Source organism: Bos mutus, chromosome 17, assembly GCF_027580195.1.
Source record: "Bos mutus isolate GX-2022 chromosome 17, NWIPB_WYAK_1.1, whole genome shotgun sequence".
Lineage (NCBI taxonomy): Eukaryota > Metazoa > Chordata > Mammalia > Artiodactyla > Bovidae > Bos > Bos mutus.
Genome location: NC_091633.1, coordinates 8,034,078 through 8,051,424, shown reverse-complemented (window position 1 = coordinate 8,051,424; position 17,347 = coordinate 8,034,078). Strand labels below are relative to the sequence as shown.

Below are 17,347 nucleotides of genomic sequence, written 5' to 3'. Positions count from 1 at the left end.
CTGACTCATGGAGACCCTGCAGGGAGGCCGCTGGGACCATAGACACCTGACTTGCCCTCTTCCTGTCCTGTAGCCCCAGCTGGGCCTTCAAGGATGAACCCAGCTAGAGGTCAGAGGGCAAGGAGTCTAGTGACGGTGTTTCTACAGCTCAGCCTGGGGGCACAGAGCAGGGGGCAGTGATCAGGGGGACAGAGCACACTGCGGGGAAGGGATGGGTCATTCTAACAAGGGGGATGCCGTGTGGTGCAGCGGACATTTGGGGGGTCTCCCGCTTCTGTGCTCTCATCAGCCATTGGAGGTTTCCTGGGGCCTCTGGCCTCTGGGCAAGTGGACCGCTCATGTCCAAGGGCATAAGCTTTTGCCTACCACTGCAGAGCGTGCCCATCTAAACACAGCCCCATCCAAACCCAAAGAAAACGGGGCCTCCTGTTAGCGGGCCAGCTCCTTCCATCTCGCTGCAGTGACTCAGCCAGAGCTCCCGCGTGTGGGCGTGGGACCGGGGAGGAAATTTTCCCCCGACACAGGGCTAATTCTGTCCGGGTGCTGGCAGCCAGTCCTGCGGCTGGAACGCCACGGCCACTATGTGGTTTCGCGGTTCCTGCATCTCTCAGACCTGCGGATCAAGGGATGGGAACCCCGAGGTATCTCCAAGAGCCGTCTGTGGGGGCTGGGAGACCCCCTCGCTCTGCCCTGGAGGATGAGGCCAGTCAGGGGACTGTGGCAGCAGGCCAAGATAACAGGACCAAAGTCTGCGGGCCTGGCCTGGGTGGTGGTGGGTGGATACTGCCAAGGAGAGACATTTGTGATGGGAGAATCATGCCTGCAAGGTCCCATTATGGTTCAAACCTGCTCGCTGAGGCTGTGGTCTTGGCAAGTAGAAAGAGCCAAGGTTGGGGGGTCAGAGAGTCCTTGGTTCAAACCCTGGGATGATGCTGCAAGGCTGTGTGAGCCTGTAAGAGTCACTTCAGCTCTCTATGCCTTCATTTGCAAATCTATGCCGTAAGGGGGGACGGGCTTGGAGCAGCGAAGATGTTCCAGGCGCCAGGCAAACTTCTAGGCTCTGGGATACATCACACACAAGACAGGCTGAGGCCCTCTTCTTTGAGGCTTAGGGAGGTTCAGTTCCTCTCCCGGACCCCCGTCTTCCCAGCTACAAAACAGGATGCCTCTGGGGGCCCTCTCAGCTCCTAAGAGCCTTTGGGAGGCTGAGAAGGCTGGAGGAGAGGCTTCCAGGGCCGCCCAGCCCAGACTGTAGGGGTGGGCCATGGGGGAGGTGGGAGAGGGGACAGGAGCCCGGCCAAATGCTGAGGGAAGGGTTTCCAGTTTCCCCGCTGGGCTCCCACGCCCACGGACCCTGATCAAACCCCTGCATTCGGCCTGGGGCCGGGGGCCGCCGGAGGAAGCTTAGACCGGGCTGGAGAGGCAACAGTGGAGGCAGCAGGCTGGGAGAGGGGCAGCCGTCGGTTTAGGTGTTCTTGGCACACAGGTGAGTGATGCTCACAGGTGAGGGGTGGCTGGGCCTCTGGGGGGGACAGGTGGAGGGAAGATGAGGGGAGAGGGAGGGGACAGGGAGACAGAAGGCAGGGAGACTGCACTGAGAAGCAAGAGCAGGGAGAGGGAGACACAGAGACAGGGCAGACAGAGTCGGAAAAGCACAAGGCTAGACAGAAGGAGCCAGGCCAGGACAGGGTGACTGAGGAACCAGCAGGGAGAGACCCAGATTTGGACAGAAAGGGAGCGAGCCCTCTGCAGACTCTAGCAGGGGATGGAGACGAAGCAGAAGGCCACACCTGCTGCCCAAATGCCTCTCAGCCCTGGTGTCCCCTGAGCCCAGGGCACACAGACCAGTGGGTGGCAGCTGGAGGAGCTGGGGGGATTCCTAAGGACCAGGGTTCAACTCCCTGCCCTGCCACTAACCAGGTGTGTGACTGCAGGCAAGTCCCCCTTCGCCCACTGGTGCCTGGCCTAGGGCGTCCCCTCGGTAAATCTGGACAGGTGACAGTGGCCGTGCAGGCTTCAGGGGCGGGGGCGGGGGTTCCGGGTGAGAAGAGCCGTGCTCGCAGCACCCTGGCCTCCCCTCCAGGGCCAGGGGGCAGGAGACTCCACAGGTCCCTGAAGGATGGATGCATGCACGAGCCCCGCCTCTGAAGGGCTTTTCCTGGGCACGTGGGATGTGACCCCTGGGCTGTGATGCGCTTCCATTAGGGCCGTTACCTAGAGGCAGAGGGGCTCGGAGGACAACCCTGGGGACCTGGAGTCTCGTCTTGCTCCGTGTGTAGAACGCACACCCCGAATCTGTGGGGGTTTTTGAGATCCCACCAGGGCAACCCCCGGAGGATTCTGGAATGTTCTGGGGAGGTGAAGCAGTGGACGAAGAAAGAGAGTGGGGGTTGGAAGTGGGGGTTGGAGGAAGCAGGCTCGGAGCTTCCTCTCGAGGAACTGGAGCTACCTTGCTGAGCTGAGCCAGCTGTGTGACCTTGGGCACCTTACTTAACCTCTCTGGGCCAGTTTCCTCATCTGTAACAGTGCTTAGAACTATGCCTGGAATCTGGTGAGGACTCTACACGTGTTTGTTTAAGAAAAACGAAGCCAGAAACATCTGCCTGAGGTTTTTGCTCTCTGTGGTGGGAGGAACTAGATATGGCCTAACACCCTGCCCCCTCACCCCACCACAGCCACTTCCCCAGTAAGGGTCTGGTCCAGCTGGTGGGGGGAGCAGGACCATACATGCAGGTCTCCTGCCTGCTGCGTCCGGTCCCCGGCAGGAGGAATCGGGCCTCGGCCACCTCACAGCCAGCTTGGACTGGGCTGATGCTATTCCTCTCGTGGGCTGGTCCGGGTTCATCCCTGGCCTGCTGGAGGCGGCTGGCATGGAGGGGCTCTCAAGGCCCCAGGCAGGGCCAAAGCCGCTTGCTGGGCCGCTCCCTGCCCAGTGTGGCTTCATGAGGGATTCAGCCTGGGCGTGGGCTGCTCACTGCCCCAGGCAGGGGTTTGGGGTGTTGTGCTTGTTTGGTCTGTGTTTTCCTGGACCTCAGGAGGGGAGAGAAGTCTGCCATAATGACACCCTTCCACCCCACCCTCATCTGGCCTCCGGAAACCCCCGTGCTTGTCTGATGTTCCTTCATTTCCTTTATCCCCCCTTCCTCCTCGCTGTGCCTTCCCATGGAGGCACTCTAGTCTGTTCAGAGTGTGTCTTGTTACTCTGCCCTGTGCTTTTGTGTTGCTGTGCGGCCGCTTTCAGATGCGAGTTTTCAGTGTGCTTAGGTGCTATCTGGGTAGGTGGTTTTAAGATGCAGGGCGTACTGTATGTACACTTGCTAATCTGCGGCCTCTAACAGCTGCCTAGCTCTGTGGCTTTCCCACGTTGCCTCTTCGCATGTCGCCTCTCCCACAGCAGATGGACGTCAGCCGCCTCCAGCTTCCAGCCATCAGCAGATGCCTGTGTGCGCTGCCCAGAGCCCTGGATCCCTGGGTGTCACAGCGCACAAGGCTCTTGCTTCCTGATGGCCTGCACCTGTGGCTCTGTCAGCGCACTGCCCTCAGTGGGCAGGCAGCGCCTGGGACGGTGCCCCTCGCAGGACAGGATGGGGGGATATAAATAGCTTCCTGGAATGTGACCTCCATTGTTTCCTGACCCCGCCCTGAGCCAAGGCCACCTTCCTTGGGCCTCTGCCTGGCGCTGCCCCCTTGACCGACCTCCTCCCTTTCCCAATCTTACTTCTCCAGTCACTTACTGGGGTTTCCTGGAACACTTCCTTAATAATCACGTTTGCAGGAAGGCTGATGTGAGGTTTGCTCCTGGAGAATCCAAGATAAGGCATGCCTGGCCCCCCGCCCCACCCACCAATCCTGCACACGGGCATCCTGAAGCACGATTCTTCCTGCGGCTGGGGGGCACACAGGGGCTTACGGGCACCCGCAGCGTGGCCTGAAGCCTTTGCCAGCCCGCGGGCTCCATCCCAGCTTTCTAGTCCTCTCGGTGGTTCTCGTTTGTACCTCCTTGATCATCAGTCTGTCTAACGCCTCCTTTAAGGCTTCCCTCCTGTACATTATCTGTTTAGGTCATTAGCCCATTTTTTTCTGCCGGGGTTGCAGTCTTTCTGGATTTGCAGGAAGATGCTCTGTGTACATTCTAGCTGGCAGTCCCAGTGCAGAGGAAGCGAACTGGAAGAAGAGCAAATAGCAAGGTTAAGTTCTAACAGTAGAGGGCAACTGTGGAGGTGTTGTGGGCTGGAATCGCACCTCCTCTCCCAAATTCCTAAGCTGCTGTCCTAACCCCCAGTACTTTGGGACCATGACTGTATTTGGAGACAGGGCTTAAAAAATTTTATTTTTTTAAAATATATTTTATATTGGAGTATAGTTACTTTACCGGAGTAGGCAATGGCAACCTACTCCAGTACTCTTGCCTGGAAAATCCCATGGACAGAGGAGCCTGGTAGGCTGCAGTCCATGGGGTCGCCAGGAGTCGGACACGACTGAGCGACTTCACTTTCATGCATTGGAGAAGGAAATGGCAACCCACTCCAGTGTTCTTGCCTGGAGAGTCCCAGGGACAGGGGAGCGTGGTGGGCTGCCGTCTATGGGGTCACACAGTGTCGGACACGACTGAAGCGACTTAGCAGCAGCAGCATAGTTATTTACAACGCTGTGTTAGTTTCTGCTGCACAGAGAGGTGAATCCGCTGGATGTATACATCCATCCCTCCCTCTGAAGCCTCCCTCCCACCGCTCTGGGTCATCACAGAGCACTGAGCTGAGCTGCCCGTGCTATACAGCTTCCCGCCAGCTATTTTACACCCAATAGTGTGTATATGCCTGTTTTGCTCTCCCAGTTCATCCCACTCTCTTCTTCTCCCTCTGTGTCCACATGTCCGGTCTCTATAGGAGACAGGGCTTTTAAAGTGGTGATTAGCGTAAAGTGAGGTCATTGGGGGGATGCTTAACCCAACCTGCCTGATGCCCTTCTATGAAAAGGTGATTAGGACGCCGACACACACAGGGGGAGACCATGAGGACGTCGCAATATCCTGTGGACCTGCTTAGTGCCCACCTTCTTCCTTGACCTGGACACAGAGCTGAATGAGACCAATCCTCACCCCCAGGTACCTTGCAGTCCAGTCAGGTGTGTCGTTTTGTTCAGTCGCTGAGTCGTGTCCGACTCTTTGCGACCCCATGGACTGCAGCACACCAGGCTTCCCTGTCCTTCACTAGCTCTTGGAGTTAGCTCAAATTCACATCCACTGAGTCACTGAGGCCATCCAAGCATCTCATGCTCTGTCGCCCCCTTCTCCTCTTGCCCTCAATCTTTTCCAGCATCAGGGTCTTTTCCAATGAGTTGGCTCATCGCATCAGGTGACCAAAGTATTGGAGCTTCAGCATCAGTCCTTCCCATGTATATTCAGGGTTGATTTCCTTTAGGATGGACTGGTTGGATCTCCTTGCTGTGCAAGGGACTCTCAAGAGTCTTCTCCAACACCACAGTTCGAAAGCATCAATCCTTCTGCGCTCAGCTTTCTTTATAGCCCACCTCTCACATCCATTCTTGACTACTGGAAAAACCATAGCTTTGACTAGAGACAGAGCTTTGTCTGCAAACTGATATCTCTGCTTTTTCATATGCTGTGTGTAAAAGCCAGTAATAAGCATATAAATGCCATGGGCCCTGGAGTAGGGAGCCAGGCGCCCTGGGAGCCTGAACGGAGGGTGTGTCAGTGTCCTGCGCTGCTATAATGGATTACTGCAGACTGGGCGGCTTAAAACGACTGAAATGCACACTCGCTTGTGCCACCGGAGGCCAGAAGTCTGCAGTCGAGCTGTCTCAAGCTGGGCTTCCTTGGAAGGCTCTGGGGAGGGTCCCTTCTGTGTCCCCCAGTTCTGGGGCTCTGGGTGTCCCTCGGCTCCTGGCTACATCCCTCCAGTCTCTGCCTCCCTCTTCACGTGGCTTCTCTGTTCCCCTGTCAAATCTCCTGTCATCTCCTCTTACGGGGACACTTGTCTTAGGGGTTAGAGGCCAGCTTCTCCCAAGCTGATCTCATCTTGGGATCCTTACATCAATTATATCTGCAAAGATCCTTTTTCCAAATAAGGTCATGTTCACAGGTTCTGGTGGATGTAACTTTTTTTTTTTTTAAGGGAAGATTTAACCCACTACAAGGGGTAGGGGTTGTCATGGCAGTCTGGAAAAGAATTTCCAGAGACAGAGCATTTCATCAGGGAGTGAGTTTATTAAGAACAAAGAGCAGAGATAACGTGGGTCCTGCGAGCACAGCGGGCTGACCTCCTGACAGATCAGGGAGAGCTGACCGTGAGAACAGCGGGCCGGCTCAAGCGAGAGCTAGCGCTTTCGGTAGGTTAGTAGCCAATTTTTATAGCCTCAGGACAAAGGAAATTCCTGCTGGAAAGCTGGCATTAGGTGATTGCTCAGGGTGCTATAGGGTGAGTACAGGGGTGGGCATTTTTGCCTAATATGGGGTCAGGAAATCTGCTGGTGATGATCAGGGGGCTTTGGCAACGGTTACAGAGGGGGCTCAGTCAGTTTCAGAGGTGACCTTGGTTGTGGGCTCCACTTCTGTGGCCTTGGTGTAAGGCCTCATACTGGTGGCCTTGGGATGGGAACTCCACGAGGGTGGGGGGACACCAAGAGAAACCTTCCTGGAGAGAGGCGCCTGGTTTCAGGGCTGAGTCTGAAGTTGTAGAGGAAATTAAAGAGAGTGATGCTGATTTTTGGTAGGTGCCGTGTAGCAAATATGTTGGTCAAAAAGGTTTTAGGGGATTCCCTCATGGTCCAGCGATTAGGACTCTGCGCTCCTAATACCAAGGGCCCAGGTTTGATCTCCGATTAGGGAACTAAGATCCCGCAAGTTGCGGTGTTGGCCAAAAAAAGGGTTTAGTTGCTTTACTTCTGGACGCTTTGTCTTTTCACAAAACAGAGCTCTCAGACCTCCCAGGACTTTGACCCTGATTTGCCTGGGTCTTTCCCTGTCGTCCTCGCCGAGCCTGGGGCAAGCTGGAGGGCCTTAACTCGTCCTCCCGGTGGTCCTGAGAAGTCGGTAGGGCAGGGTTTCTATCAGCCCCATTTTGCAGATGGCACAACTGAGGCTCAGAGATGGGGAGGCGACTTGCTCGGGTGACACAGGGAGTCTCCCCCCAACCCCGCCGCCTCCTCCCTGGTCCCAAAGGGCACAAGTTGGAGATGACAGGAGGAATCTGGGAGCAGAGCCAGGACAGCTTGTCTGTTCCCTGGGCTCCTGGGGAGCCGAGGGCAGAAAGAGGGACAGTCTGGCCAGACTCACCTGCCCGCCTGGACTGTGATAGACAATGTCAGCTTGGCAAACGATTCCCAGCTGTGCCCTAGACCTCAGATCATCCTGAAAACTGGGGACATAGGTTCCTCGAGGAGCCAAGAAAGGTCAGCAAAGAGGACGTGTCCTGGGAGGGTGGAGCTGGGGTCCCTGGGGCATCAGCAAGGGTGCGAACAGACACAGGAAGGAGTGCCCACTTCCTGGAAAACAAGGCGGTGAAGAGCAGGCTGAGTCAGAGCAACCTGGGTGTGAGGGTGCATGTGTGCGTGCTCAGTCCCTTCAGTCGTGTCCAACTCTTTGTGACCCTGTGGACTGTAGCCCTCCAGGCAGCTCTGTCCATGGGATTCTCCAGGCAAGGATATTGGAGTGGGTTCAGTTCAGTCGCTCAGTCGTGTCTGACTCTTTGTGACCCCATAAATCACAGCACGCCAGGCCTCCCTGTCCATCACCAACTCCCTGAGATCACCCAAACTCATGTCCATCGAGTCGGTGATGCCATCCAGCCATCTCATCCTCTGTCGTCCCCTTCTCCTCCTGCCCTCAATCCTTCCCAGCATCAGAGTCTTTTCCAATGAGTCAACTCTTCACATGAGGTGGCCAAAGTATTGGAGTTTCAGCCTTAGCATCAGTCCTTCCAATGAACACCCAGGACTGATCTCCTTTAGGATGGACTGGTTGGATCTCCTTGCAGTCCAAGGGACTCTCAAGAGTCTTCTCCAACACCACAGTTCAAAGGCATCAATTCTTTGGCGCTCAGCTTTCTTTATAGTCCAACTCTTGCATCCATACATGACTATTGGAAAAACTATAGCTTCGACTAGACAGACCTTTGTTTGCAAAGTAATGTCTCTGCTTTTGAATATGCTATCTAGGTTGGTCATAACTTCCCTTCCAAGGAGTAAGCGTCTTTTAATTTCATGGCTGCAATCACCATCTGCAGTGATTTTGGAGCCCAGAAAAATAAAGTCTGACACTGTTTCCACTGTTTCCCCATCTATTTCCCATGAAGTGGTGGGACCGGATGCCATGATCTTCGTTTGCTGAATGTTGAGCTTTAAGCCAACTTTTTCACTCTCCACTTTCACTTTCATCAAGAGGCTTTTTATTTCCTCTTCACTTTCTGCCATAAGGGTGGTGTCATCTCCATATCTGAGGTTATTGATATTTCTCCTGGCAATCTTGATTCCAGCTTGTGCTTCTTCCATCCCAGGGTTTCTCATGATGTACTCTGCATATAAGTTAAATAAACAGGGTGACAATATACAGCCTTGATGTATTCCTTTTCCTATTTGGAACGTCTGTTGTTCCATGTTCAATTCTAACTGATGCTTCCTGACCTGCATATAGGTTTCTCAAGAGCCAGGTCGTTGGGGCTCCTTATATGCCCCTGTGCTCTGCAACAGCCTTGCAAGGATATCAGTAGCTTCCAGGTAAGAAAACCGAGGTTCAGAAAGGTGAAGCAACTTGCCCAAGGCCACACAGCTGGGAAATCTGACTCCAGAGCCTGACTTCCAAGGATCCCGAGTGAAAACTCTCTTGGGTTCCCCCTGCTTGCCTGAGGAATTCAGAGTCCCAGTACCACTTCTCTGAGCTCTCCAAGCCTTCACTTTGAATCCTGAGAGCCCAGACTGTCATCACTTCTTGGTCCTCCCATGGAGTTCCCCTTTCCCTTGCCTTCAAGGCCCCCACAAGCAGCCACCAGTGGGAAATCACCCCTAGGATGCTGTATCAGCCCTGGACAGTGACACTACCCGCTGCCTCTGTCATGTGCCCTTCAGCGAAGCCCCTGCCCAGTGAGAAATGCCCTGGAGAATCCAGGGTGAGGGAACAACACTACCCCCTAAGCTGCTTCCCCCATGTCCATAAATGAAGTTCTACCACGGATCACATTTCCCTTTCTGATGCGGCCACAAGGAAGCTCAGAGTTGCAGGTCAGAGGCCTCAAGCCCATTGACTCTGCTGGTCTGCAGTTTCTGCCCTGGTTTGGGTTGGCTCTGATGCCTACATCTAGTTAAACATTTTATTGGTTGTAGTTCCTTGTGATAGATAAATCAATGGGCACATCAACCCAAACACTGTACCCAGCGTTTTAAAGGTGCAGTGTTTTTTTGTTTGTTGTTCGTGCCTCCCCAACAAATGCCAGTAGTGATAACGCTATTACTTCCAAGGTAAGGGTAAGGAAGGGGAAGGTCACACAGTCAGCAGGCTGACCAGATGTGCTGGGGTGGGGGGGTAGGGGGGAGATGGGGGTTGGGATGAAGGGTCTAGCTGTTGATCTGAGTTCATGAGACTTCACCACTTGCCATCTGGGTAACCCTGGGCCTGCCTCTAAGCGTCTCTGAGCCTCTGCTTCCTCCGTAAAGTGGGAGTAACTGGTACATTCTGTCTCTGGAGCTGGGTCCACCCAGACCTCTGGTTCTTAGATCGAGAGCCAACTGCTGTGCCTTGTTCTGCCCTGCAGGTGTTTCCAGCTGTGTGCGGGGGCTGACCGGCCAGGGACCAGCACTGGAGAGCTTTGGACATAACAGTGAAACGGTGAGGGGCTCTTGTGGTCTGAACTCCTCTCTCCAAAGGGCAGCAGTGGGAGGCCAGGACGAGGCAGGGGCACTGTTGGCGCAGCTGTCCCCTGGGTTTGGGAATCTGGTCAGAGTCAGGTTCAGAGCGCCATGCACCTCTCCTTCATTGCGCTTAGCATCACTGCGATTTTTCCACGATTTGAGGGTTGTTTATTTTTGGATGAGTGTTTGTCTCCCATTAGACTGTAAAGGAAAAAGGGAGGGTCCCAGAGAGGCAGCAAAAACACTGTGGCGTCAGCGTCTGCCCTGACTCATGGACTGCCTCTTCCCAGCTTTGTGCTCTTGGGCATGTGACTTAAGCTCTCTGTGCCTCAGTTTCCTCGTCTGTAAAATGGGGTTTGTAACCACTTCACTGAGTTGTTATGAGGATGAAAGGACTTTGCATACATCAACCGTTTAGAATAGTACCCGGTATATAGGAGGTGCCTGCGAGCTGTTTGTCAAAAATAGCAAAGCCACCCAACTGGTCTTGCTCACAGCCAGGGAGGACACTGTTGGTCTCGCTGGTGGTGGTCAACTCTTCAGTCCAGTTATACATTTCGCTGGTTATAGTTCCCTGTGGTAGATAAATCAGTGCACACATCAACCCAAACGCTTCACCCAGTGCTTTAAAGGCACAATGGTTTTGTTTGTTTATTGTTCACTCCTCCCCAACAAACGCCAGTAGCCCTTTGTTTTTTTAGAATTTATTCATTTTGGCTGTGCTGAGTCTTCGTTGCTGTGTGGGCTTTTCTCTAGTTGCGGCGAGTGGGAGCTCCTCCCTGTTTTGGCGCACAGGTTTCTCGTGGTGGTGGCTTCTCACAGGCTCACAGGCGCACGGGCCTCAGTAACCAGGGCTTGCAGGCTCGGTAGTGGCAGCGCTCGGGTTCTAGAGCACAGTCTCAATAGTTGTGGTGAACGGGCTTAGGTGCTCCTCCGCACGTGTAATCTTCCGCGATCTGCGATCGAACCCACGTCTCTGGCATCGGCAGGCAGATTCATTGCTGCTGAGCCACCAGGGAAACCCTTTAAAGCCAGTTCTAATCAAAGTTCCCTCACGCCCCCTGTCTCCCCTGGCAGAGAATGGAGGCTGAGGATTACAACGCCTCCTACGAGGACTACCCCGATGACGTGGACCCCATCGTGGTTCTGGAGGAGTTATCCCCCGTGGAAGGCAGAGTGGTCAGGATCCTTCTGGTGGCGGTCTACAGCATCATCTGCCTCCTCGGGATCCTGGGCAACGGCTTGGTGATCGTCATGATCACGTGCAAGATGAAGAGGACGGTGAATACCGTCTGGTTCCTCAACCTGGCGGTGGCCGACTTCCTGTTCAACGTCTTCCTCCCCGTCCACATCGCCTACGCCGCCCTGGACTACCACTGGGTGTTCGGGACGGCCATGTGCAAGATCAGCAACTTCCTGCTCATCCACAACATGTTCACCAGCGTCTTCCTGCTGACCGTCATCAGCTTCGACCGCTGCGTCTCCGTGCTCCTCCCCGTCTGGTCCCAGAACCACCGCAGCGTCCGGCTCGCTTACACGGCCTGCCTGGTCATCTGGGTCCTGGCTTTTTTCTTGAGTTCCCCGTCCCTCGTCTTCCGGGACACGGCCCGCCTGCACGGGAAGATATCCTGCTTTAACAACTTCAGCCTGTCGGCCGCCGTCTCTTCGCCGTGGCCGGCTCACCCCCAGGTGGACCCGGTGGGCTCCAGCCGGCACAAGGTGGTGACCATCACGCGCTTCCTCTGTGGCTTCCTGGTGCCCGGTCTCATCACCACCGCCTGCTACCTCACCATCGTCTACAAGCTGCAGCGCAGCCGCCTGGCCAAGACCAAGAAGCCCTTCAAGATCATCCTGACCATCATTGTCACCTTCTTCCTCTGCTGGTGCCCCTACCACGCCTTCTACCTCCTGGAGCTCCGTCGTGGCTCCGTGCCTCCCTCCGTCTTCAGCCTGGGCGTGCCCCTGGCCACTGCCATCGCCATCGCCAACAGCTGCATGAACCCCATTCTGTACGTCTTCATGGGTCAGGACTTCAAGAAGTTCAGGGTGGCCCTCTTCTCCCGTCTGGTCAATGCCCTAAGTGAGGACACAGGCCATTCCTCCTACCCCAGCCACAGGAGCTTTACCAAGATGTCATCCATGAATGAGAGGGAGACTGGCATGCTCTGAGCCTCGCCCGGAAATCCCCCAGTGGATGCTCCCAACCTTGGAGGAGGCTCAAAGCTACAGCTTCTTGAGACCATGGCAGGAACCCTACCCACACCCCCCACAGTGGACACTCCCAACCTTGGAGACTCAAAGCTATGCCTTCTGGACACCACAACAGGAACCTCTTGGGCAACACACAGATGCCCACTGTATTTTACGTGGGGCTGAGCAGTGTTTTTGAGCTGGGAATCCAGGGTTTGGAATGCCTTTCCTCCAGGGGCGTGGTGGGCACAGCATGCTGCAGTGCTCAGGCTTGGACCAGTATCCTGTACATCTTCGGAGACTTGCCTTGACCAACACAAAGGAAAAAAGGGAAAATTTTCTAAAGCACTGCCATGAACTAGGATGGGCATAAGACAGAGGGATTCAGTTACCTACCTGAGCACTTTCCAGGCATGACACAAACAGTTTGCAAGGTCCATTTCTGGTGTGAGGAGAGGAGGTCAGAGCCAAGCCAGTGTGATGTAGATCACGCTTCGCCACAGAGCCCTATATTAATAGCTGGCCAGAAATCCTGCTCTGAAGCCATTCTTCGGGTCTAGGGTGTGTTGGAATGTACACACCTTTTCCAGGTCACCTGGGAAGAGAAGGTGACATATGAGCACAGAAACTCCTGGGACCATGCATTTGACTTTCAGATCAGCTGGAAAGATAGACAACAGGTCCTGAGGAGGGCATGGGGCTTTTTAACAGGGGCAAGAGAAGCAGGGCTACAGCTGCTACAGGGCTACTTGGGTCTTGTGGGGGAAGGAATGGAGAAAGAAAAGACCTTTCAGAGGGCGTGTGACAGGAAACAGCTCACCCTAGAACCCTCCAGGGCAATGTTGTGTTGAGGGTGGGGTCATACTGCCAGCACCTTGCCCAAGCCCTGTCCTCACTTTGTATTTGTTCCCCTGGGGCTGGTTTGAGGTGGGCAACCCCCTACTCACTCCATCACAGCAATTCCTCCCTCTTTCCTGATCCACTGACTGGCTGGTGATGCTCCGGGGCAGGGGGTGGATGGTGGGTGGGGGTGGGGGGTGGGATCTCTTCTTTCTCAACTTCCTCAGAGCCTTGCTGGAGGCTAGCCCAAAATCAGATGCAGGAAGCAACCTGGGAGCACCTCAAGGACCAAAGATGCCTCCGAGGGCTCAGTCCCTCCAGAAGCAGAATCTGGAGCCTGGCTCTTTGGACTGTGCTCCTGAGATGCAGGGCCTGGGGGTGGGGGGGTGGGGCGGGCCCAGCAGGAGGTGGTGGTGCCCTGGGCCCAGGACTCCTCCTGTGGGCAGTCACACTGTCTTTTCTGCGGCTGTGCTGTACTGTCAGCATCCCACTTACAAATGACAAAGTGATGCTCAGATTGGGAAGTTACCCAGCGTCACACAGCCAGCCGCGGGGCAGAATCTCCAGAAAAGAACAGAGCTGTTCTGTCATGGAGAATGCCTCTGCGGAGAATATTCTACACTGTCCTGGTAACCTACATTTATTTAGCACGTCTATGTTAAGCACTTTACATGTGTATCTCATTTATCCCTCACGGCAGCCAGGCCCGAATTAGGTACAATTACACTTCCCTTTTATGCATGAGGCTTCTGGGGCCCAAGGATGCCCAGCTGGTCTCTGTTAGGAGTCTGGACTTGAACCTAGGTCTGTCTGGCTCAAAGAAGGCCGCAGAGGCTTAGGGTTTTGAGCATTCATATATGCATATCCCTCATCAGATTCATGTTAACATCTTAAGGGCTTTAAAGGCAGCTATGCAAATAGTTTTCAAAACTGATCCAAAGTGGCAGAGAAAATGTACTTGGCTCCCAGCTCCCTTGGTACCCATCCACACCCACCCACCCTGGCTCCCACCTCTTGTGTCCACACACACCACTCCCCACCACCCCGCCCCACCCCACCCAGCTCTCCAGGGAGGACGGCGGGGAGGGAGGCCTGGAGGGAGGACCTTTTGGCCTCCGAGTGTCTGTATTCCATTCTCTTCCAAGTTTCTTTGTTGTGAAGCCACTTCTCCAACAAGATGCAATGAACAGATGTAACGTCTACACGGCGCCGGGCGAGTTCCCGAGGCCATGGGCTGTTTGGAATCGTACCTCATTTAGAGACAAACTGTTCCTTCACTCTGTTGGGTCATTGTGCTTGTGAAAGGCAGCTCTGAGTTGACCCTACTGGGGGCCTCCAGTTGCTTCAAGCAGTCTGAACTTAGCTTGAGCGAAGGGAGCTTTCAATATTGCCCAGAGGCCCCTGTCACCCACCCCCCACCCACCCAACTTCACAGGTGAAGAATCCAGGGCATGAGATGGAGTGAGGGGGGTTCCAGGCCCCAGAGGCAGTCACAAGCCACTTGGGGAGGACCACACTATTTGCCAGGGCTCAGTTTCTTGTTCCTTTTGGGCTGCGTGCAGGCCAGCCCAGGCCGGGGGAGCCAGGAAATCATTTTGTCTTTGGAAAAGCTGATGAACAGGAGCAAAATGAAAACCAGCTGTTTTCCTCCTTGGAGCCAGGCCTCACTCTTTCTGGCTGCCCCACCAGTCTTCCTGTTCTGACCGTCAAATGCTTAAGTGCAGCTGTGACAACCTTTTCAGTCTTGTCCCTACAGCTTCTTCTGAGGGTCCCCCCGGGTCGCACGCTCAAAGGCCCTGTGTTTCACACAGCACGTTCACCTGAATTACTCCACAGGCGGCTAACACGGCGCTGTGCGCCCGAGAGCCCTCCCTCCGGGGCCAGGACCCGCCAATGGGTCCTGCAGCGTTGCCTCCTAGGTGGGGTGGGGCGGGGTGGAGGGGGCACGGGGCTGTGGGCAGAGGGACCAAAAGAGAAGATGCTGTTTGAGGGCAGGGGGAGAGGGAGGGAGGAGAGAAGTGAGAAGGAGAACAATGATGAAGAAAAGGGATCTGGCATTTATTAAACATCTACCATGTATCCGGCCCAGAATCTCATCAAAGCCTCAAAAACGACCCTGTGAGAAGAGGACCATCAGACCCGAGTTGGGGATGCGGAAAAGGAGGTTTGGCCTGTGGACCCCACTTGATGAGAGTCACATAGTAGTAAATGGAACTGGGTCCACTGCCCGAAGAGAGTTCCCAGCTTCTTCAGCTTTTGGGAGGATGGAGAGGGAGGGGGAGGGAGAGAGAAGGAAGAGGAACAAGGAGGGAGGGTCTCAGAAAGGGAGTCAGACCCGGGCGCTGGCAGAGGGAGGAGTTTGCCTTAAGCTGGACCCCAGGGTCAGCCTGGAGAGCAGAGCCCCGGATGGATGGGAGAAGAGAGAATCCAATCATGAGAGCCTTGAGGGCCATTCAGGCTCATCCCCACCAAGTCCTCCCCGTTTCACAGAGGAGGGAGCTGAGGTTGCAAGAGCTGCCCTTGGAGAAATCTGCAAAAGGAGATGTGTTAGTTTGGATGGTGTGATCAGTGGTTTCCCAGCTCCTGGTCCTGGCCTTCCTCTCATTCTTTCTTCCCTGACATGCTTTGGTACTCTGGCTTTGGAGAGCTGCTGCTGGGGCTGCTATCCAGGACAAGGGGGAATCGGGAGGCAGCTCGTCCAACTGCGAAATAATTCAGTAGGGGATTTGCTTGCTTCCTCTCTGAAGACAATGTTTCTCTTGAATAAACAGACCGAAGCAAGCGTGAGGACTCTCATTGCTGGAGGGTCCTGCCCCTTGCCTCCCCCACCCACCTCATGGAATGCCAGCTGAGGCTCAGAGAGGTGAAGTGTGCTGTCCAGAGTTGCACAGCTATGTTGTGAGATGGCAAGAGAACTCCTGCAACTCCCAATCTCCCATTTCCCAAATTTTGGACCACAAGAAATCCGTATCTTGAAAAAATTCCCTCCACTCATGTAATTTTTCTAAGCACCAAGGATACAAGACAGGTAGTGGCTTACCCAAGACAACACAGCCAGCCGAGGCAGAAAGGGGACTACAAACTAGGACTCCTTGCAAGTCCGTGCATTGGCCCACCCAAGGACAGACATTCTCATCTGCACATTCATCCAGCCATCCTTTCATGCACCCATCCATTTCCATAAGCATCTGTGTGTAAGTCCACCCGTTCACCTGCTCCACAAGCATCTGCCTAATACCCCTCTTTGCTGGGCCTTGGGGTCAACACTAGGGGTGTGGGCATGGTCAGGACAGACACAGTCTCCATCCTCTTAGCTCATTCATTGGACAGCGGTGCCAGCCAATTAAAAAAAAAATACCCCAAACAGAAAACAGTCATAGTAAGGGTCACCCACATATTATAGACAGATGTGACCCTGGCCAAGGCCAAGAAACTTCCCCAGGGTGGTACATGTGTGCTCAGTCATGTCTGACTCTTTTTGACCCCATGGACTGTAATCTGCCAGGCTCCTCTGTGGGAATTCTTCAGGAAAGAATACTGGAGTGTGGGTTGCCATTTCTCCTTCCGGGGGATCTTCCCCACCCAGGGATCGAACCCACGTCTCCTGCATTGGCTACTGCTGAGCCCCCGGGGAAGAGACTCCTGAGATTTGAAGCATGGATAGGCACTGACCCAGTGGGGAGGTGCTGGAGAGGGTGCTGCAGGTGGAGGAAATGGCACTGATGTGGGAGGGACAGGGTGACTTTGGGGGATTGAAAAGGGGGTAAGGGATGCAGCCAAGTGAGTACAATGAGCATCGGCCAGGTAGGATGGAGAGGAGGCAGGGCCAGACTGTGGGACTGGGGGGTGGGAAGGGGAAGCCATATGTAAAGGGGTGACTCAGATCCATCTATTAAAAGGATGTTTGGGACCTCCCTGGGGTTCCAGTAGTTATGACTTGGTGCTTCCAATGCAGGGGTGTGGGTTCCATCCCTGGTCTGGAACTAAAATCTCATATGCCACGTGGTGCGACCCCCAACCCCCAAAAAAGGATTAAAGGATGCCTGATGCCTAGGGCTGCTCTGGAGGACTAGTTAGAGAGGGGCAGGAGGGGAAGCCGGAGGCTGCTACCACATCCAGGTGAATGCCCTGGTGCCTGGACTGTGGGAGCCAAGGTGGAGCCTGAGAGAAGCGGACTACTCCACAGATAGTTAAAAGCTGCCCAAGCTTTCTCTGGGGAGTGGTTAGTCGGAAACCAACCCAGAGCTCATTTCAGCTGCACAGAGGCCTTGGTGTGTTGCTTTATTGATGGAAATTAATTGTAAATATTATTCAAATTTGCCTCCCAATGCACAATTATATTTCTCAGGGGAGCCCTCTGAGCACATAATAAAGCCCTATAAATAATACATATATTAACCTAAGAGGAATGGAGGCATATTAATGTAGCAATTGTAGGTGGTGGCTGCGGGGTATT

The 17,347-nt window shown here is 54.5% G+C and overlaps 1 protein-coding gene across 10 annotated transcripts in view; it reads left to right on the top strand.

The window, feature by feature from the left end:
- CMKLR1 (chemerin chemokine-like receptor 1) overlaps positions 1-15,673 on the top strand; it is a 44,658-nt gene extending 28,985 nt beyond the window's left edge. For 5 of the 10 annotated variants that reach the window (XM_070385963.1, XM_070385961.1, XM_070385960.1 and 2 more), the window contains 2 exons: positions 9,765-9,838; positions 10,939-15,673. In XM_070385963.1, the coding sequence (XP_070242064.1) occupies positions 10,942-12,030 (1,089 nt within the window). In that variant the 5' untranslated portion in view covers positions 9,765-9,838; positions 10,939-10,941 and the 3' untranslated portion in view covers positions 12,031-15,673. Of the gene's footprint in view, positions 1-529; positions 642-1,343; positions 1,487-8,650; positions 8,734-9,764; positions 9,839-10,938 lie in introns of those variants that run through there. The other 5 variants (XM_070385964.1, XM_070385962.1, XM_070385966.1 and 2 more) reach the window with 4 other exon arrangements.
- The last annotated feature ends 1,674 nt before the right edge of the window (positions 15,674-17,347 follow it).